Source organism: Hippocampus bargibanti, linkage group LG06, assembly GCF_051943395.1.
Source record: "Hippocampus bargibanti isolate YZ-2025 linkage group LG06, ASM5194339v1, whole genome shotgun sequence".
Taxonomy (NCBI): domain Eukaryota; kingdom Metazoa; phylum Chordata; class Actinopteri; order Syngnathiformes; family Syngnathidae; genus Hippocampus; species Hippocampus bargibanti.
The window spans coordinates 11449549-11470167 of NC_142739.1; the positions used below are offsets into that span (position 1 = coordinate 11449549).

The 20619-nt window shown below is 42.7% G+C and overlaps 3 protein-coding genes across 4 annotated transcripts; all 3 read right to left on the bottom strand.

Moving 5' to 3' along the window:
- Positions 1 to 566: 566 nt before the first annotated feature.
- On the bottom strand, positions 567 to 4884 carry LOC148896470 (uncharacterized). The gene is made up of 3 exons (XM_088998430.1): positions 4717 to 4884; positions 4033 to 4176; positions 567 to 2509 (listed from the first exon to the last, which is right to left on the bottom strand). The coding sequence occupies exons 1-3, from the start codon at positions 4882 to 4884 to the stop codon at positions 1661 to 1663; spliced, it is 1161 nt and encodes a 386-aa protein (XP_088854556.1). The 3' UTR covers positions 567 to 1660.
- Positions 4885 to 5077: 193 nt separating this feature from the next.
- znf576.2 (zinc finger protein 576, tandem duplicate 2) lies at positions 5078 to 10878 on the bottom strand. The gene is made up of 5 exons (XM_088999590.1): positions 10683 to 10878; positions 9691 to 9868; positions 8931 to 9046; positions 8247 to 8390; positions 5078 to 6720 (listed from the first exon to the last, which is right to left on the bottom strand). Exons 2-5 carry the CDS (start codon positions 9836 to 9838, stop codon positions 5872 to 5874), a joined length of 1257 nt encoding a protein of 418 aa, XP_088855716.1. The 5' UTR covers positions 9839 to 9868; positions 10683 to 10878; the 3' UTR covers positions 5078 to 5871.
- Positions 10879 to 11038: 160 nt separating this feature from the next.
- znf576.1 (zinc finger protein 576, tandem duplicate 1) lies at positions 11039 to 20389 on the bottom strand. 2 transcript variants are annotated; one of them, XM_088999274.1, is made up of 6 exons: positions 16964 to 20389; positions 16226 to 16411; positions 16061 to 16138; positions 14130 to 14307; positions 13501 to 13663; positions 11039 to 13396 (listed from the first exon to the last, which is right to left on the bottom strand). In XM_088999274.1, exons 1-6 carry the CDS (start codon positions 20259 to 20261, stop codon positions 12176 to 12178), a joined length of 5124 nt encoding a protein of 1707 aa, XP_088855400.1. In that variant the 5' UTR covers positions 20262 to 20389; the 3' UTR covers positions 11039 to 12175. The 2 variants fall into 2 exon arrangements, with proteins under 2 accessions (XP_088855400.1, XP_088855399.1); XM_088999273.1 differs by having other exon boundaries at positions 14130 to 14310.
- Positions 20390 to 20619: the final 230 nt, after the last annotated feature.

Sequence of the window (20619 nt, forward strand, 5' to 3'; positions counted from 1 at the left end):
TTCCAGAGTTACCAGCACAACTTTAGTTCATTGGCGAAGCTCTTCGGATGAGGAGCGAAATGCCCGACACCTTCAAGGAAGTACAGATGACGGCTGAAGAAACCTTTTCCTCGATGGACCATTCCTGTACGACTGAGAGGCTACACAGATGTACTCGACGACATGTCACACACAAAAATAAATGACCACCCGCTGACGTGTTCACACTTGGTGCCACCCTCATCGTAAATTCCTGAGGGCTCAATTTAAGATTGATATTGAAAAAAAACTGATTTTGTGATTTTAGATGGCTGTCTCTTGTTTTACATTTGCCTATGCAGCACCTTAATTCAATTTGTAGCGGGCTCAAAATGGTAATCAATAGAGACAAGCATCTTTACAAAAGCCAGTAGTAGTATTTTTAATCTCTAGTGGGATTAAAAATGGGAACCATGACAATACGGTTCCAACCCCGTTGAATAATTTGTGCCAGTAAAGTAATATTACATATAGTGTCGTGGTGTAACATGCATTGTGGTGACTCGAAAATAAAAACTATACTTGTTCAAAAGTCTGCATGGACAAGAGACAGTTTTATTTTTTATTTGCACTTTCCAAACACAGCAGTAGGAAAGAAACCATCCAGAGAGAAGACACTTAATATACATAATTTACTGTGGGACTCTGTACGCATGATAGAGCCATATGTTTCATTCCCGAAATGTATATGACTTAGTAATTCACCTCTGTGCAAAAAGAAATGAGCATTCATTAGAAATCCTGATTATAGTGGATTCATTGTCCACGCTGAATCTACATCACTAAAAAACCCATTGTGGTATATTAAAAAAATTATGTATGTTAATTTAGATAGAGCCATGATAAAAAAAAAAAATGTAAAAAAATATACACGAACCAGGGGCTGTACATTATTTTTGACAAGCATTAAAAACATGGCATCTAAGAACTTACAAAATATGCACTTCAAATCCTTTTTTGTTAACAAGAGAAAAAAACATTAACTCATTCACTGCCATTCACAAATGTATTCGTGAATCGAATTTATGATGTGGAGCGGTATTACCAAATTTGTTCAGGTTTAGTTTTTTCCTGTATTGTTGCCGATAAAGCGCTGGCCATGGCAACATTTTCCCCGTTTTGTTTGCGGTTTGTTCCAGCTTCAGCTGTTGTTAATGCACTATATAAACCAATATTTATGTATCGCATTGTATTTTGGACAGCCACCCTCATTTCAAGCTCATAACTCCGGACCCATATAATTTAGGAATTAACTTGTTTTTGCTGATGAAAGAAGAGATTCTTAGGTTTTCTATGCTGCATTGAATGTTTATGTCATCCTAAAACTTAATATTATGTGGGTCCTGGAATTAAAGTGACAATGACTATATTCCTGGCATCGGAGTGGACACAATTTTGCACGTCTGGCAGTGAATTAGTTAAAACACACACAAAAAACCGTCATTCAGAACAGTCTATGTTTTTACAAAGCAACTATTATTTAGTTAACAGTAAGGTAACATTTAGCTAGTCAATGAGATGTCCCGTGTAAGATTCAGCTTGAAATTCAAACATCTTGCAGTGTCATTTGTCATCATCTGATGACTCGGGATCCGAAAACAAGAGGACACGTGTTGTTGCTTTCTTGAGCAGCGAGTACCAACTATCTTTTGGGGGACTCTGACTGCTGTTCGGGGTGGCTCTTCTGGTGAGCTTTTAGAGTGCGCTCACGGCCAAAGCTCTTGCCGCAGGTGGGGCAGGCGAAGCGGCCAATGGCGTGCGCACGTGACATGTGCGTCTCCAGCTGCTCGGGCCGAGCAAAGCTCTCCTCACACTCGCCACACGGGTGGGCTTTGCGGACAGTGTGCTTCTCTTTCTTGTGAGTGCGCAGCTGAAGTGAGCTGGAGAAGGAGAGGTCACATTCGGGACATGCGTGCTGCTTGGCCGCCACAGGCTCCACTTTCACTTTTGTCTCCTTTGTTACTTTGTCGCCATCAGTTGTAGCGCTTTCTTTTTCTTCTGCATCCAATTTAACAGCTACCGCTGCTTTCGGAGGGCGCCCTCGTCTTGCTCCAACTGCTTTTGGTTTCTCCTCGGCAGGGGCAGCCGGTGTTTCGGGAGCGGCGCCCGCATTTGCCACCTGCCCCTCCTCACAGACCACCGCCTCGTCTGTCTTCTTTCGCTTTACTTTTTTCTCAGTGCTTGCCACCTGCTCAATCTTGATTGCGCGTCTGCGTTTCTTGGTCGGCGCAGCGGTGCCGTTGCACTGCTGGCCTTCGGGATACTTCTGCTCGTGTTCATGCAGCTCAGACTCACTGTTAAAGCCTTGGCCGCACTTTTTGCAACAATTACTTTTTGCGGGCTCCTCCGAATGCTCACTTGTCTCAACATCGGGGCGAGGGTGATGCGCCAGACGATGCGTACGAAGCATCGCAGCACTGCGGAAGGTTTCGTTACAATCTTTACAGGGAAACTGCTTCTCTGGACATATGTGCCTTCTGTGTGTTGTGAGCTGCCAAAAACAAGAACAGAAATCACAATGTCATGGCTGTGACACACGGCTAAAGTCACGGCCGCGGGGCACGAAAAGCAAATTAAGATGTCAAGGCCCCGCAAAAGCAAATCAAGCATGTCAAGTTCCATGATGCTTACTAAAGCATACCTGCCAACTTCTGAAACCAGAAAAGCCTAGTAATACGCCGCAGGGGTCCAGCTTACTGCGCATGCGCAGCAAGCTGTTAGTGTTTTTTTAAATCTCACTTCAAACAATGTACAGCGTACTACACCTTTTATACACGAATTGTAATCATTTATATCAGCAGCTGTTAGCCAAGGTTGACAGGTATGAAACTCAAACTCGCAACATTTTCATCTTTTCTTGAGCAAAGTCTAACTCCTGGAAATGCTTGGGAGTATTCCTCACGAAATGACTGTAATTTCCGTTGACTTTTCTCACTTTTTGTTGATTTTTCTCCGTCAGATGCCATTACACGACAATGATAAAAATGACGCTAACTCTTGAGTCTCGATTCCAGCAATGAGCCGCCACTCTGGATACCGGGAAAGACCCGCAGCACGCGCATGCACAAATCATCTAAAGGAATCAAACAGCCAGCACGGTGCTGATCACCTGTTTTCGTGTTTTGAATTAACGTTGAGTACAGTACTTACTATTTTGATGATTTTTGATTTATAGTTTTATTGGAAACTGTAATTTTCATTATTAACCCATAAACTGGAAGGAGATAATGAAAACTGTAGTTTTTACAGCAAAACATGAGTAGTTGGCAGGTATGCTAAAGTCATCAACAAAATGCCTAATTGTCATATGTAATCTTCTTTTCCTTTTGGCTTTTCCCTTCAAGGGGTCGCCACAGCAAATCAGTGTCCTCCATCTTTAGAGGTTTGTAATAACAATCACAATATTTATTATTGAGTGTTGATTTTAAAACTAGTTATTCATTAATGTGGTGTGCACTGTGTATGTAAGAAAAGTTGGAACATGTCAATTGAGAAAAGCGGTGCTTGCCAGGCGGCCTCGAGAGCTCCACGGACACCCGGCTTGGTACTTAGAAAATATTCGGAAGTGAGCAATTAGAAATTATGAATAGAATAGAGGCTGAAATTCTGCCCGGGCTGTGTGCCGGTGGTGCTTCCTGGGCAGCCTTGACAAAACGCCAAAAGTAAGATTAGAACCCAGAGACTAAGGACTGTGATGCACACATGCATGGATCACTTAACTGTCTAAAACAAGGGTGTCAAAGTCATTTTTTTGCCGAGGGCCACGTTGTAGGTATGGTTTCCTCTCGAGGGCCGTTATAAATTTGGGGAAATCATTAGAGTAGTTTATTTCCTCCACATATTACATCCAGAACGCATAACAAATTAATGAAGAACTAGGTTTTAAATCTGAAGTCAAAAATAATGAGTTATTGTAGTTTACATATGACAATTAGACATTTTGGTTCAGACTTGAGCAAGAATCATGGCACTTGACGAATAAAATGTAAAACAAACTTTGAACATTGGTCTCACTTCAGTGAATGTTCTGAAGCTCTCTTTGCAGTGGGCACATTTGAAGGGTTTGTCATCCTTGCTGTGTGCCGGCTGGTGCAGTGTCAACTCCTCAGATGATAAAAACGTGCGGTCACACACGTAGCATGTAAACAGCGTGTTGCCCTGTGCAGGAATGGCACAGGTTAAGATTAGTTTACTATGAGGAGAACAACAAGGTTCCTTTGTCACCTTCACAGAAAAAAACAAACATTACTCGGGTGATGGAAAATGCATTAATGTCGCGACCAAATTGCAAAGTTGGCAGCACTTTTCTGTAAACTAGAAAACAAATTAAAAAGTATTAATGGTCCAGCTTGACGTTATGTCAAGGACATCGGGGCCCCTTTGTATACAACTGAATGCTCTTCCTATGGTGGTGACGCAACCCGAATGTTGAAGACAGAATACTAGACTGCAACATTGACTGCAGTCACAAATACAATAAATTAGTATGCAAAACACGTTTCAAATGATTCTAACACTGAGGCACAAATCAGCACATCTTTATTGATTATATTTCACGACTAACTCTTTGCTTTAAGAGCAAATGTGGCTATCGAAAATAGACAGGCATCAATACTGAAAACATGCATTACAACACATTACCTCAAACAGGTACATAAAAGGGAAAATGGAACAGGTCAGACAATAGAGAAAGCACACCTGTTGAAGTTGTTGCTTGTACTCTTCCCTGTGACTTTTCTTCATGTGTCTTTCTTTGGCTTTGGCATTGCAGAAGGTGATGAAGCATTGGAAACACTGCAGATTCTCATGCTGGTCTGAAAGGACAACAGAAAAGGCAAAAGGTGAGAACCCCAGCATTTGTGTCATATCTGTTTTTAGCGGGCTGCCAAGAGAAACGCTTGTCTCCTGTGGACACAGGGTAGTGTTTTGGATATAAAAGAATTGGAGGCATCCGCCTAATTTTGTGCCATCTCCTGCTCTAAGAGCTCTGACATTATTAAAACGATTATTTGCCCAGCTAAATTCATTCTTGTTGGGTGTCCTCTTTCACTTAGCCATGATAAAAAAAAAAAATGTAAAAAAATATACACGAACCAGGGGCTGTACATTATTTTTGACAAGCATTAAAAACATGGCATCTAAGAACTTACAAAATATGCACTTCAAATCCTTTTTTTGTTAACAAGAGAAAAAAACATTAACTCATTCACTGCCATTCACAAATTTATTCGTGAATCGAATTTATGATGTGGAGCGGTATTACCGAATTTGTTCAGGTTTAGTTTTTTCCTGTATTGTTGCCGATAAAGCGCTGGCCATGGCAACATTTTCCCCGTTTTGTTTGCGCTTTGTTCCAGCTTCAGCTGTTGTTAATGCACTATATAAACCAATATTTATGTATCGCATTGTATTTTGGACAGCCACCCTCATTTCAAGCTCATAACTCCGGACCCATATAATTTAGGAATTAACTTGTTTTTGCTGATGAAAGAAGAGATTCTTAGGTTTTCTATGCTGCATTGAATGTTTATGTCATCCTAAAACTTAATATTATGTGGGTCCTGGAATTAAAGTGACATATTCCTGGCATCGGAGTGGACACAATTTTGCACGTCTGGCAGTGAATTAGTTAAAACACACACAAAAAAACGTCATTCAGAACAGTCTATGTTTTTACAAAGCAACTATTATTTAGTTAACAGTAAGGTAACATTTAGCTAGTCAATGAGATGTCCCGTGTAAGATTCAGCTTGAAATTCAAACATCTTGCAGTGTCATTTGTCATCATCTGATGACTCGGGATCCGAAAACAAGAGGACACGTGTTGTTGCTTTCTTGAGCAGCGAGTACCAACTATCTTTTGGGGGACTCTGACTGCTGTTCGGGGTGGCTCTTCTGGTGAGCTTTTAGAGTGCGCTCACGGCCAAAGCTCTTGCCGCAGGTGGGGCAGGCGAAGCGGCCAATGGCGTGCGCACGTGACATGTGCGTCTCCAGCTGCTCGGGCCGAGCAAAGCTCTCCTCACACTCGCCACACGGGTGGGCTTTGCGGACAGTGTGCTTCTCTTTCTTGTGAGTGCGCAGCTGAAGTGAGCTGGAGAAGGAGAGGTCACATTCGGGACATGCGTGCTGCTTGGCCGCCACAGGCTCCACTTTCACTTTTGTCTCCTTTGTTACTTTGTCGCCATCAGTTGTAGCGCTTTCTTTTTCTTCTGCATCCAATTTAACAGCTACCGCTGCTTTCGGAGGGCGCCCTCGTCTTGCTCCAACTGCTTTTGGTTTCTCCTCTGCAGGGGCAGCCGGTGTTTCGGGAGCGGCGCCCGCATTTGCCACCTGCCCCTCCTCACAGACCACCGCCTCGTCTGTCTTCTTTCGCTTTACTTTTTTCTCAGTGCTTGCCACCTGCTCAATCTTGATTGCGCGTCTGCGTTTCTTGGTCGGCGCAGCGGTGCCGTTGCACTGCTGGCCTTCGGGATACTTCTGCTCGTGTTCATGCAGCTCAGACTCACTGTTAAAGCCTTGGCCGCACTTTTTGCAACAATTACTTTTTGCGGGCTCCTCCGAATGCTCACTTGTCTCAACATCGGGGCGAGGGTGATGCGCCAGACGATGCGTACGAAGCATCGCAGCACTGCGGAAGGTTTCGTTACAATCTTTACAGGGAAACTGCTTCTCTGGACATATGTGCCTTCTGTGTGTTGTGAGCTGCCAAAAACAAGAACAGAAATCACAATGTCATGGCTGTCACACATGGCTAAAGTCACGGCCGCGGGGCACGAAAAGCAAATTAAGATGTCAAGGCCCCGCAAAAGCAAATCAAGCATGTCAAGTTCCATGATGCTTACTAAAGCATACCTGCCAACTTCTGAAACCAGAAAAGCCTAGTAATACGCCGCAGGGGTCCAGCTTACTGCGCATGCGCAGCAAGCTGTTAGTGTTTTTTTAAATCTCACTTCAAAACAATGTACAGCGTACTACACCTTTTATACACGAATTGTAATCATTTATATCAGCAGCTGTTAGCCAAGGTTGACAGGTATGAAACTCAAACTCGCAACATTTTCATCTTTTCTTGAGCAAAGTCTAACTCCTGGAAATACTTGGGAGTATTCCTCACGAAATGACTGTAATTTCCGTTGACTTTTCACACTTTTTGTTGATTTTTCTCCGTCAGATGCCATTACACGACAATGATAAAAATGACGCTAACTCTTGAGTCTCGATTCCAGCAATGAGCCGCCACTCTGGATACCGGGAAAGACCCGCAGCACGCGCATGCACAAATCATCTAAAGGAATCCAACAGCCAGCACGGTGCTGATCACCTGTTTTCGTGTTTTGAATTAACGTTGAGTACAGTACTTACTATTTTGATGATTTTTGATTTATAGTTTTATTGGAAACTGTAATTTTCATTATTAACCCATAAACTGGAAGGAGATAATGAAAACTGTAGTTTTTACAGCAAAACATGAGTAGTTGGCAGGTATGCTAAAGTCATCAACAAAATGCCTAATTGTCATATGTAATCTTCTTTTCCTTTTGGCTTTTCCCTTCAAGGGGTCGCCACAGCAAATCAGTGTCCTCCATCTTTAGAGGTTTGTAATAACAATCACAATATTTATTATTGAGTGTTGATTTTAAAACTAGTTATTCATTAATGTGGTGTGCACTGTGTATGTAAGAAAAGTTGGAACATGTCAATTGAGAAAAGCGGTGCTTGCCAGGCGGCCTTGAGAGCTCCACGGACACCCGGCTTGGTACTTAGAAAATATTCGGAAGTGAGCAATTAGAAATTATGAATAGAATAGAGGCTGAAATTCTGCCCGGGCTGTGTGCCGGTGGTGCTTCCTGGGCAGCCTTGACAAAACGCCAAAAGTAAGATTTGAACCCAGAGACTAAGGACTGTGATGCACACATGCATGGATCACTTAACTGTCTAAAACAAGGGTGTCAAAGTCATTTTTTTGCCGAGGGCCACGTTGTAGGTATGGTTTCCTCTCGAGGGCCGTTATAAATTTGGGGAAATCATTAGAGTAGTTTATTTCCTCCACATATTACATCCAGAACGCATAACAAATTAATGAAGAACTAGGTTTTAAATCTGAAGTCAAAAATAATGACAGTTATTGTAGTTTACATATGACAATTAGACATTTTGGTTCAGACTTGAGCAAGAATCATGGCACTTGACGAATAAAATGTAAAACAAACTTTGAACATTGGTCTCACTTCAGTGAATGTTCTGAAGCTCTCTTTGCAGTGGGCACATTTGAAGGGTTTGTCATCCTTGCTGTGTGCCGGCTGGTGCAGTGTCAACTCCTCAGATGATAAAAATGTGCGGTCACACACGTAGCATGTAAACAGCGTGTTGCCCTGTGCAGGAATGGCACAGGTTAAGATTAGTTTACTATGAGGAGAACAACAAGGTTCCTTTGTCACCTTCACAGAAAAAAACAAACATTACTCGGGTGATGGAAAATGCATTAATGTCGCGACCAAATTGCAAAGTTGGCAGCACTTTTCTGTAAACTAGAAAACAAATTAAAAAGTATTAATGGCCCAGCTTGACGTTATGTCAAGGACATCGGGGCCCCTTTGTATACAACTGAATGCTCTTCCTATGGTGGTGACGCAACCCGAATGTTGAAGACAGAATACTAGACTGCAACATTGACTGCAGTCACAAATACAACAAATTAGTATGCAAAACACGTTTCAAATGATTCTAACACTGAGGCACAAATCAGCACATCTTTATTGATTATATTTCACGACTAACTCTTTGCTTTAAGAGCAAACGTGGCTATCGAAAATAGACAGGCATCAATACTGAAAACATGCATTACAACACATTACCTCAAACAGGTACATAAAAGGGAAAATGGAACAGGTCAGACAATAGAGAAAGCACACCTGTTGAAGTTGTTGCTTGTACTCTTCCCTGTGACTTTTCTTCATGTGTCTTTCTTTGGCTTTGGCATTGCAGAAGGTGATGAAGCATTGGAAACACTGCAGATTCTCATGCTGGTCTGAAAGGACAACAGAAAAGGCAAAAGGTGAGAACCCCAGCATTTGTGTCATATCTGTTTTTAGCGGGCTGCCAAGAGAAACGCTTGTCTCCTGTGGACACAGGGTAGTGTTTTGGATATAAAAAAATTGGAGGCATCCGCCTAATTTTGTGCCATCTCCTGCTCTAAGAGCTCTGACATTATTAAAACGATTATTTGCCCAGCTAAATTCATTCTTGTTGGGTGTCCTCTTTCACTTCAATTGAGGGGCGATATCCGTTGGAAGTCACGACCAATACTCTCATGAAAGAAAATGATTCAGAATATTTCATTTTAAATCAGGTGAATAATCTGTTTGAGTGTATTTGGTTGATTTGGCTCATGACCTATCCCAAATTTTTCAAGAGCCTGACTTAATGATCCCAATGTTTTATCAAGTCTGTTAGCATACATCTTCCACATTCCAATTTTTGACCAAACAGTACCCGTGAAACAATACAAAGAGGTTGTTTTGACTGCAAATGATAGCTGTTAATTTGGTGATCGGACACACATAAACACAAATTATTCTTTACCTTTTTATTTTCTTTCTTTGAATTGTGTTGAAATGCATTTTTCACTCATTCAACCCAATGTCTTGTGGTTCAAAGATATGCATTACTCACAGGGTTGAGCAGTTGGAGCAAGAGGTCCATTCACGGTGATGGGCCGTTTGAATGGCTCTGCTGGTTTTTCAGGGGGGTCTTGAGGGGGTGGATTTGGCAGTGCCCGACCCATCACAATATCTTCAATATTTAAAATATCAGAGTCCATCGTAGAATATCAAGAAGCCACAGTAAAACCCTGCACAAAATATTGAAAGGCAAATAGTTGCCCAAATCATGTCAACCAACTCTCACGTTATCATAAAATAGGTACAAATGGTTGCTTTTTCATAGATTCTCAATCAACCAGCGCACGCAGTTGAAATTAGGAAACTTGATTTTTCATTGTTTGTTGAGTTTGTTTGTTGAAAACAATCAGATTGCGATATGAGGCAATATAACTACACAAATCAAAACATCGTTTCGTATGGTGCATGAAAAACAATCGCGAGATACTTGATATTTAAGATGCAATTAATAACGGAAAACCATAGACATGCCAAACCTTACAATCCATGCATTCTTAACATATTAAACGACGTAAATTTCTTTGGTTGATTTCTTTCTGCCGCTAACCTTTCAATTCACGTCCATTCACGTTTCATCCTTCCCAGGCCGCTAGCGTGTCTGACTCGTTAGCACTATGTAGCAAACACTTTCGAACGCGACTATCCACACGTTGAACGCGTTATTCATCTCACACTGAACCACTCTTTAAAAAATGTAATGTGTACGTGTACATCTGATTCGTGGATATGGAGAGTAATACGCACTACAATGGAGTAACGGCAAAGTAACTATCCAGCGTAATGTTAAGCTAACATCTATGCTCAGCGAGTTAGCGCTAACAACACAGAATGTCGCTCAAAGAGCATCGTACACTTTTCGTGCGTTTCATTAAGTTTGGCCCCATGGATGGCGCCAACATATATATTTGCTAATGGTTGCGGCATAACAGAACCCGAAACATAAAGTCATTTTCGAAATAAGATCTGGATCAATAAGTACATTACCTCAATGCGCTGTTTAAATTTAGTTGGACTGACAGAATTGACCCCCAGAGAAGTAAACGCGCAGAACCGAGTCGGACACTTCCTGAAGCTAGACCATAGCCGTTAAGGGCAACTAAGATGGCTGCCGTTTCTAACCACGAACTAAACTAAGAAAAACGAACATCCAATCCAAAAGAAATTCTTACTCTATGCGCGCAAGTTTTCAAATAGTATTTCAAACGTGCACGTGTAATTGAACTCAAGGAAATTGAGAAAAAGAATAAAATACACTCGACGAGGATATTTGGTCACGTGACCAAAGTTTGTTGAGTGGGTTTATTTGAAATTCTCATTGGTTGCCTTTGTTTAAATCAAATGGTTCCGAGTCGTTTTTTGCTCCGCATTCCCCAATAATACTTTTCTCCAATGTAACTTTATTCAATCAAGACTCGCAATTAAAAAGTAAATACGTTTTACACATCAACAGTAGACTAAACAATATACACAATTCAAACACATGAAGTGTTAATTAATTTAATAAATAACGACCGTCGACAATATATGAACTTCAGAGAAAGATACCTTGTTCATGTAGGTAAATAAAACCAAACGTGCATAATTGCCCGTTTAGAGTATTTATACAGTAATGGACAATCTATTTATTTATTTATTTATTTATTTATACTTCATGACAGGAGTTTTTCAGAAGCCTAACGTGGGTATTGCATATCATTATGAAAGAAGGATGACAAAAAAGACAACATTGACTTATTTAGTGTTGTTCCATTAAATTGGTTAAAGCAGTTTAAGGGAATTTTCCACGAAGAAATCCCAGCTTCCCCATCATAGCCCAACAAGAGATGTATTGATGCTTACCACATAAATAAAAACCTACCTCTAACAGGCCCTTCATCCACCATAACAAAAAGGGAATATGGCAGTAATAGGTGGCTGGAGTATAGCACCATGTACTGCAGCATGGATTTTGACCACAACTGGTGGCATCTGCACAGTTGACATTTTTGATGGATTTCAAAAAGTTGCTGAATACAATATTGACTTGCCAAGTTGAACAGAAACTTTCTAGATAGAACAAACCAGAAAAAAACAGCCGAAACAAAGTGTGAGTGATTGATCCAAGAAGGAATACAACAAAGGGTAACACCTTTTAGAATCATATTGTACCACAATCATTAGTTATTTGCGGCGGGAATAAATAAAAATGTATCCGTACAACTAGACTGGATTGTAGGTATTCAAATCATAGCCACTGTAATGAGTAAACATTGTCTATTAACAATGATAAATAAAAAAGTAACTTCTTTTGGATTTTTTTGTAGAAAAATGTAAACTATATATGGAATGTCACATTGAAAAAAATATTTTAAAAATCAATCCACGTGTCACTCTTTTTATCAATTCATATTTTGACACACATAACAGCTTGTGGTGACCTTATTTATGAGCAAGAAAAGGAACATGTAGAAAAGTAAGAGTGAAAGGAATATCTGGTGCTAGAGGCTTCCTGAACTTCCCTGATTGTGGAAATTCAAAAAGCAATTGTGGTTGCGTGAGATGCAAAGAAAGACACAGCACTTGAGGCAAAGAACTCGGGACGTCCTCTGACAGTCACCAAAACGACATCTGCCGCCTTCACCCTCAGCTAACTGCTCCGGCCAGTGGCCCGAACCGTCGTACCGTGTTGCTGCATCGAGGAGGGGGCTTTCTTCGACTGTGCCGGGATTAGGTGGGTCAGTCCTCGCGTCGGCTTTCGCCGGGGACGATTGAGGGAGGACGGAGTTCTGAGGTTCTGAGCCGCTGGAGTGGATCAGCGCTTTGGCTACTTCCAACCTGAAGTCCATAAGAGATAAAGGTGCCGATGTGGCCATGCAATTGTGTCTGTACAAGAGCCAGGAATTGACCAAAGCCAAATCTGTGAGGTACCAGAGCACAGCGAGAGGCCAAGCTGCAGGTGAGGTGGTAACCGGGATGGAGTAAAGATTCAACAATTCTCTGTTGAGGCGCACCGCTGCTTGGGCTTTGTCAAAGTTGCTGATGAGCGAAGCCATGCTTCTGTGACAGTTTCCTGCCGTGGAGAGAATGAAGCCGCTGTGTGACCTGCGCAGCATCAGCTTGCCGTCCGAGCTCACAAACTCATCACCGATCTGGCCCTCGGCTCCCCCCACTCGGCCTGCACCGTGGATCCCGGCCACTAGGAGGTGCTCGAGCATGGCAGGAGTGGAGAGTTCTTGCTTGCAAAGAAACACGGTGCTGCCTTTGGGGATCATTTTCTCAACAGCATCCTCCTTATCGCACAGATCCGCTTTCAGGTCCACATGAAGGAGAAGACCCCCAAATCCAATCAAAGTGGTGCTATGCAGAGCCAAACTGTTATTGTGTACTTTACCAGTTAAGGGAATTAAATATTGATCCACGGCAAAGTCACCCCGTGTTCTTAGTGATTGGCAACCTTTTTGGAAATGGCACAATAAAAGGCCAATTTTCCACAAAGGGTCCACAGAGTCATTTGACAATCCCCTTTGCTCCTTCCTGTTTGCAGCGTGATAAGAAAAGTCCATCTGAGTTCTTTCTCTTGCATTGATATTGTGAGGATCCTGAGCAGGTGAGGCAAACTTCAACAAGTGCGACAGTTGAAGGAAGCGGGAAAGCGGCATGGCTTCAGCAATCAAGGGCACCTTGGTCAAGTTGTCCCAGTAGAGCCGTGGGCTGGGAAACTGGGGGCCGGGGAGGGGGGAGTCAAATGACATGAGATCAGCTACAGTAAATATTGCATCTACAAGTGAAAGTCACACAAACGAGAACTGGATGATGCACAAACCTTTAAAGTCCCCATTGCAATGTGGATCCCAACAAATTGGGCGATTTCCTTCACGGTGACGCCGTGAGACGTTTGGCCCATTTCCACCCAGGTTTCCCAGCCAAAATATTTGGAAAAGTATTCCAAGGGCTCGGTGGTCTCTCGAGTTGCTGCTTTGAACACCCTTGGGAGAAAAGAACATAGTTAGAGCATGTTTTCATGGGTTTCACTTCCTTATATAATTCCTATCACACAACTTCTGAGGCTTGAATTGCAATATAACAATCTAAACAGAACGTCTGTGTAAGCTTTCAGTCGTACGGGAGTGGTCCATCGATAAAAAGGTTTCTTCAGCCGTCATCTGTACTTCTTTGAAAGTGTCGGACGTTTCGCGGTTGGGGGGAGACTTTACTTCGCTAAAGAAGCTGAAGAAGCATCTTGGGTAAGAAGCGAAACGTCCGACACCTTCAAAGAAGTACAGATGACGGCTGAAGAAACCTTTACATCAATCTAAACAGAAGTACAATATTTCCACAAATAGCCTTAATTTCACAACAACCTCTAATTTTATTATTTCTAATATTTTTTTGGGATAATGTGTATTATATTAAAGTATTGTTGTTGCTAGTCAGGAAAAAGTTACTCCTTACGTTTGTGTTGTTCCATCTGGTTGTTGTGTGCAGTCGCCTCGGTTGTCGCCCAAGTAGGCCAGGACTTCAACCTCCGCGTCAACATGAGGTTGCGACAACTCAAAAACATGTGTATCCTCTTCATCAGAAGTCTGGAGAAGTAAACGCCGCATGTCTGGCGGATGCTGACACTGCGCTTCTGCTGACGGTTCAAAGTTGTCCACGGTTAATGTTTGATTGTAACAAAGTGAGACCACGAGAAGGTTAAACTCACTACAGTTTGAAATAATAATGCACCATCCGATTGATTTTAGATGCCAACAAGTCAGAATCTACAGCATGTATTCATTCAGTTCCACTTTTGGAAATAACACATGCAGTTGTAAAACAAACACAAACACACAATCACACACACGCACGGACACAAACTGATAGAGAATAGACAGAATAGAAGTTATAATATTTAAACGTTTCATGCTGTTGTATGCTGGCGAACACAAGGCCCACAATGGAAGCACAAAAAATCTGGGCAATCTCAGGTGAACAGACACAGCCTGTTAAACTGTCATCCTCAGGTAGGAGATCTGGCCTTGGGCGGAATTTAGGACTTGATAATTCCTTCATAGGAAGAGGTCATTAGCCAGGTTACAAATCTATCCGTTCATGGAATGACACCCCATTAAAATGTCTATGTTCTGTTGGTTTATGGATGTTGATGCTTGGGACATCCAGGAAGTGTTATTCAAATCGAGAAGACTATGTTTTACTAACATATCACTTAAAGTACAACTGACATCAGGTGATTTTGTTTCCTAACTGACATCAGAAAAACATTTTATAGCATCTAAAATACCCAAAACACGCAGGTTGATATTTTTAGTCAAATGCAAAACACCAATAAAAAAGACTTAGTTTCCAAAATTTGCAAAAAATGTAGCTGCGAATTGGGCATTTTCAGAAAGTCCCGCCCCCAGTTCGTGATGTCACGCCAAGACGTCTTGCATTGCTCGAGAATCAAAAAAATGGCTTCAAATTCAGAGAATATGCTTTCTTGTTACCCATCCAATTATGAATATGATTCAAATAGTTCTGAAGAGGAAAGTATAAATGTTTGCAATCGATTAAAGAAGGTCTTCCGGGTCATTTTGAGTGATCAAGACTGATGTGTAGCGTCACAGAAAATGCAGAAGATGGCGCCAGAGCTCCGTTGGAAATTGGTTGATTCTTCACCTTGGAATTTTGGTCAGGGAATATCTAATAGTTGTCTCGATGTAACATATGATTCACCATTGCGTTATTTATGTGTATTCCTTCTAATTTCGCCATCAACACGGATCAACACAAAGTTTTCAGACCAAACAAATTATCGCAAAATGCATTGAGGTGATGCAAGGTATGTCCTTTCTCGCACAGGGGCGTTCCTTCAGTAACGTGACGTGAGGACTCGTCACCAACTCAAAAACAAGACTTCCGAAATATTCAGCGCGATTCTTAAAACATATAAAGTAAAGTCTCGTTATATCGATATCGGTTATATCGATAGTACTACTTATTACGATACTATTTCTATGAACTCAAGGAGAAAATTACATGCCCGCAGGATCGGATATATCGATAGTCCGGTTATATCGATATTTTTTCCGACTCCGGAGAATATCGATATAACGAGACTTTACTGTATATGCGGTGGAATATTTGTAAAATATGCTCAGTAAAAGTCAATTGAAGCGATTTTACAAATTATGGACACAACTTGTCCGGAGACGTCGGTTGTCCTTTAAATTTGCAGATACTGTACTTTCAATAAATAGCTTGGCAGAGGGCTGCAGAGGTTGGGCGTCCTTCATGAATGGCTGCATCCACTGCTAGCAGTAAAAGACAATCTTCCTGTGTTCGAGTCTTCGTTCACAGTGTCCGAACAAACATCTCTGACACAAACAAACAAATCTAACCTTGTCCATCAACGTTGTCATGAACATCCATCATCTCAAGTCCACTCAAATCATGGTGGTCCAGCTGAGTGCCTTCGTCTGTGCAAACATTGACAGTTCAAAAGCTCTTCCGTGATCTTAAATCGGCAGTATTGCCAACACATCAGAAAACAACAAAGCACTCACACAAATGACAGTCAGTGGTTGGATGCGGCGACCGTCTGACATCAACGGATGCGCCTGAGGTTCCGCTAATTGGATTACCAGCACCCAGGGGCAGCTCCCTCTCCTCCGCCTTCACCGGGTAGAAGATGCACTGCTTGATGCTTGAGTCTGGAGACACGCGGCAGTCGCTGGATGTATCCTCAGCATCTGAAATTGTGAGAATGTGTCGTTTTCGGAAGAGATTTGTCAGTGTTTGCTTGGTGGTGGTGGCGGGCCTCAAAACAGCAGGCAGCAGGGAGGATCAGGGTGTATTTGACATATTGTATTAAATAAAGTCAGCAGGAGCCTCAACTAGGAAGAGGGATTTCCTTCCTGCCCACTAAATCTGCGCAGCCAATCGTAAGCGAGTTCTGCGGATCGGGGCCTGAACTCATTGGCAACATTACAGCATAGGCGGAGGCCAATTGGTCAGCCTTGGTGTCCATCACGTAAACTTCCAGCCCTTGACACCTCTAATGTGTCTGTGTGCATGCGTGTGCGCGCAGCTAATTGTAAGCGAGCTCGGCCGGAAAAAGGCACGCAATACTAAATCTAACTTACAGCATCTTTGTCCGAACATTTTTAGACACACATACTGCACCCGCAAAACTGTACGTAATTCGTAACTTGAATGTTCATAAATTGGGGAGCGTCTGTATCTCCGGTTTTAATATTAACCCGAGCAAAGTGTTGAAAAACTCTTCTGGAATGAGTACTTACGTTGGTTTGCAGAGTTTCGGTCAGAGACTTGCTCCACATTCCAATGCTTGTGTCCGTTATGCAGCAGCGACTGGGCGTCCTTGACCGTGATTCTGCTCTCCTGCTTTACCAGAACCGTCCGAATGTCTCGGTTCTGCTGTGCCTGCGTGCCTGCCCCCGATTTGTCGTCCTTCTTAAGACACGGGGATGCGCCAAACGGTAGATCTGATGCCCTCTCCTCAACCTTGATCAGAGCTTGCATGTCATTTTCAGTGGAAGTTCTTAGGTGAGGCTGCCGATTAGCCAAGCCAGGTTGAGCTCTGATGACCTTCTCAAGATAAATTCCTGGAGATGGCTGACTCCCCCTGTCTGGATTTCTTTGAAACACACTGAATTCATCCACAACGGAGGCAGTGGAAGGGCTTCGCTGGGGATCAAGTCTGGGTTGAATATCTGCCACGGAAGTCTGTGGAATTGTCTCATCGCCATCAGAAATTTGGGAACTACACTCAAGTTTTTCATAAAGAACCTGACAATCTTCCTGCTCTCCCTCCAATCCAGTTTCCGTGACGGCACGCAGATTCAAATCGTTCCAACGTACTGCTCCGTGCCTTGTCGTTCCCATCGCCGCTTGCTTTATCTTCTGGACTAACACCTCCTCTTCCTCATCTTTAACTCCTGCTTGTTGCGTGGAACACGACACGGATTGTAAACTTGTCATGTCGATCGCTTGATCATCAGTTGTTTTTTCCGAGCTACTTGCTTCAGAATGAGCGGGGTCATGTAGGTCACTTTGGGAAAGGTTATCCTGAGGCAAAGCCACGCCGTTACTCCCATTGCGCACCCCAACGGGAACAAGGTCTACGACAAGAACGTCATCTTTCTTGATGTCGTCTATGGAGCTCGGGTGGTCAGATTCTAAACGGAGGTTTTTGGCCATACGTTCTTGCGGTTTTTCCGATTCATTTTGCTTTGCTAGACTGTCACTTTCAAAGAGAAGTCTTTTAGAAGCCTTGTGGATTTTAATCGGATCAAATGGCTTTGGAGAAATAGGAGCGTGGACGCTGCCTTCATCGGCAGGCCAAGGTGGAGATGGAATCACAGCAGTAAATGAGACACTTTGTTCCTTGTCCACCAAGGTCATCTCCGGTTCATGATCCCAAACGGTGCTCGGATTCATCAGTCTGATAACTTTTTCCTGATGTTCGACACCTAATCTGGAGACCCCTTCAAAAATGTTGCCATTAGTGTATGTCAGCTCGGGACTTTCTAAAATATGCACCATGGCCTTGTGCTTCTGAAGGGAGGCGACTTCAGTGAAGATCTCCCCGCAGTTTTTACACTCTAATGCTTGCTTGGAATGGGCGGCGGTTATCACCCCTTCGGTCTCCATTTTTGAGGAAGCTTTGCGCTTTCGACTGCTCTTTGGCTTGACTGGTTGTGTTTCGGCCGATTGGTGGGATGTTTTTAGAAATGAGAGCAATGTGAGAGTCTTTTTGGATTTCTCCTTTTCATTCGTAACTTTCGTGGGACTATTTGAAACTTTAGTGGGCCTATTTACATTCTTGGATTTGGGGTTTACTGGGCTTTTTTCGTTGTGCTGCGCTGGGGTATTTCGAGGTGAAATTTCTTGCCCGGATGTTTTGGTAGGGTCCAATTTATGAACTTTCAGTTGGGGCTGCTTATGTCCTTTGAGCAAAAGGAGAGAGTCTTGTGTTACTTGTGTGCCAGGTGACTCTGCTTGGACTTTATTTTGGTTGCTTTTGGGGCTCATTACTTCCTCCTTTTTCTGTTGTCTTTTTGTTGCCATCTTTGTGACTTTGGAATTTTTGGACTTTCCTTTTGGCACGATTTTAGACAGGATTTTCTGTTTGACTCCAGGTTTTTGTTTCCTCTTTTGTAGATCTTTGACTGCAATTTCTTTCTTCATTTTTTTCTTGCTCGTTTTCTGTCTTCCTGGTGAATCGTTGGTTAACGATGACATCCCGACTTCGGCCAAAGATGTCGCACTCTTTGCTTTTTGACTTTTTGTGGCAATTTTTTCCGTCTTTTTCTTCTTCACTTTATTCTCGAACAGATTTGTTGCTTGATCAACTGTGGGTTCTTTTGTGGGGGATTGGCATTGCTGAAAAGGCACTCCTTCTTTTTTATTTTTCTTCTTTTGCGGGTTCAGGTTAACAATATGAGACTTTTTGGTTCTTTTGCGTTTTGGAGATTTACCACCATTTTGCAAATCTTCATCAAGTATGGACCCGATTAGTTCTTGCATATAACCTTGTATGATCAAGGCCCTGGCTGGTTTTCTTTTGCGTACTTTCACAAGCTCTTGAGCTGACATTACATTCACAGGTAACTCTGAGTTCTGCGCTCCCTCCTTGCTGGATGATTGTGAAGGACCCTCTTTAAAAGAAGTGTCCATGACATCGGACACACTTTCCACCTGATTCTGGTTCTCCTTTCGATCAAGCAGAAATTCTTCACCCTGTGTAGTCTTTTCTCCTGACTCCAGGGGGATTCCACCATCGGATAGTGAGAGCAACGGAACGTGACTGATATTTTGAATCTGCGACTGAGCCATGTCCTGCGAGTCATCTCCAGATTCTCCTAAAGCCTGCGTAGGTGCCTGTGGTGGGAGAAAATTGGAAGCGGAGAGATCTTGTTGAGTCGTTTGCAAAGATGTCAGGTTCTGCTCAACTGTCGGCCCCATCAATGAAACGGCACTTTGTAGAGATGTCAAGTCGTGCCCAACAACAGTCTCCGAGGATGGAACAGGGGATCCAGCTTCATGCTCATTTATGATACTTTGGTATGAAGTTTGATCCAGTTCAGTGGTTGGCACCAATGAAGGGGTTGGGATTTGCGGCTGTTGTTCATTTTGCGAGGGCTGACGGTCCCCAGTTGGTGTCAGGGCAGGGGTTAGTTCTAATATGATGGTTTGCTCAAGGTCTTGCTTCAAGTCTGTTCCTTCATTTGGGAAACCCAATGGTTTAAATGTACTGGAGTTGGTTGCATTAACTTCAAGTTGTGGATGAATTTGATGCATCATCTCTCCCTCTGGATCCAACCTCTGTTCACTTTGAGCAAGACCAAGCACTACGCTTTCATCTGACACAAAATGTAGGTCCAAATTTGAGAAGGGCAGGTTGATGACCTGTCCATCAGGTGTAATTGGTTCCAGTGTGATCGTTTGCTCCATCGGATCATATGAGTTGTTTGAAAAGTCTCCTTCCCCCGTCTTCGACTCCACCGGTGTCAGTTCCATAGAATCGGATTGGAGTGGGTCTATGTTTAAATTGACTGCTTTGGACAGCTCTGACATCTGCTGAACCTCCAAAGGTGGTGCATGAGGAGGCACTTGACCCAAAATCACCACTTGGTTTACTTTCTGAATGTTTCCCAAAGATTCAATAAGCTTTCGTATTGGCTCAGTGTCAATATTGCCATGGACTTTCTGAAGCCCATTGGGCTCCAATTGTAGCAACGACGGCTGGGCAACGGATATCGGCGTTACTACTTGAGCACAGTGATCCGTATGTGACCTTGCTTGAATGGGTTTACCAAGTGAATTGAGTGAAACATTGTGCTTTTTTGTAAGATGCCGAAGATGCGTCTTGGGACTCTTGAAAGTAGCCTTACAAATAGAGCAGGGATACTTGGGTGTTGAGGCGTCTAAAGAC

Bases quoted from the DNA above. Each gene is read 5' to 3' on its own strand.
- LOC148896470 (XM_088998430.1), bottom strand. From the start codon at position 4,884: ATGACACAAATGCTGGGGTTCTCACCTTTTGCCTTTTCTGTTGTCCTT. The intron at 4,177-4,716 runs GTGTGCTTTCTC...ATTCCTGCACAG, and splicing joins ACAAGCAACAACTTCAACAG to GGCAACACGCTGTTTACATG. The intron at 2,510-4,032 runs GTGAGACCAATG...TGTTTTTGGCAG, and splicing joins GCTTCAGAACATTCACTGAA to CTCACAACACACAGAAGGCA.
- znf576.2 (XM_088999590.1), bottom strand. From the start codon at position 9,838: ATGGACTCTGATATTTTAAATATTGAAGATATTGTGATGGGTCGGGCA. The intron at 9,047-9,690 runs GTGAGTAATGCA...TTGTCCTTTCAG, and splicing joins TGCTCCAACTGCTCAACCCT to ACCAGCATGAGAATCTGCAG. The intron at 6,721-8,246 runs GTGAGACCAATG...TGTTTTTGGCAG, and splicing joins GCTTCAGAACATTCACTGAA to CTCACAACACACAGAAGGCA.
- znf576.1 (XM_088999273.1), bottom strand. From the start codon at position 20,261: ATGTCAGAGCTGTCCAAAGCAGTCAATTTAAACATAGACCCACTCCAA. The intron at 16,139-16,225 runs GTGAGTGCTTTG...ATGTTTGCACAG, and splicing joins AACCACTGACTGTCATTTGT to ACGAAGGCACTCAGCTGGAC. The intron at 14,311-16,060 runs GTTAGATTTGTT...TTGAACCGTCAG, and splicing joins TGACAACGTTGATGGACAAG to CAGAAGCGCAGTGTCAGCAT.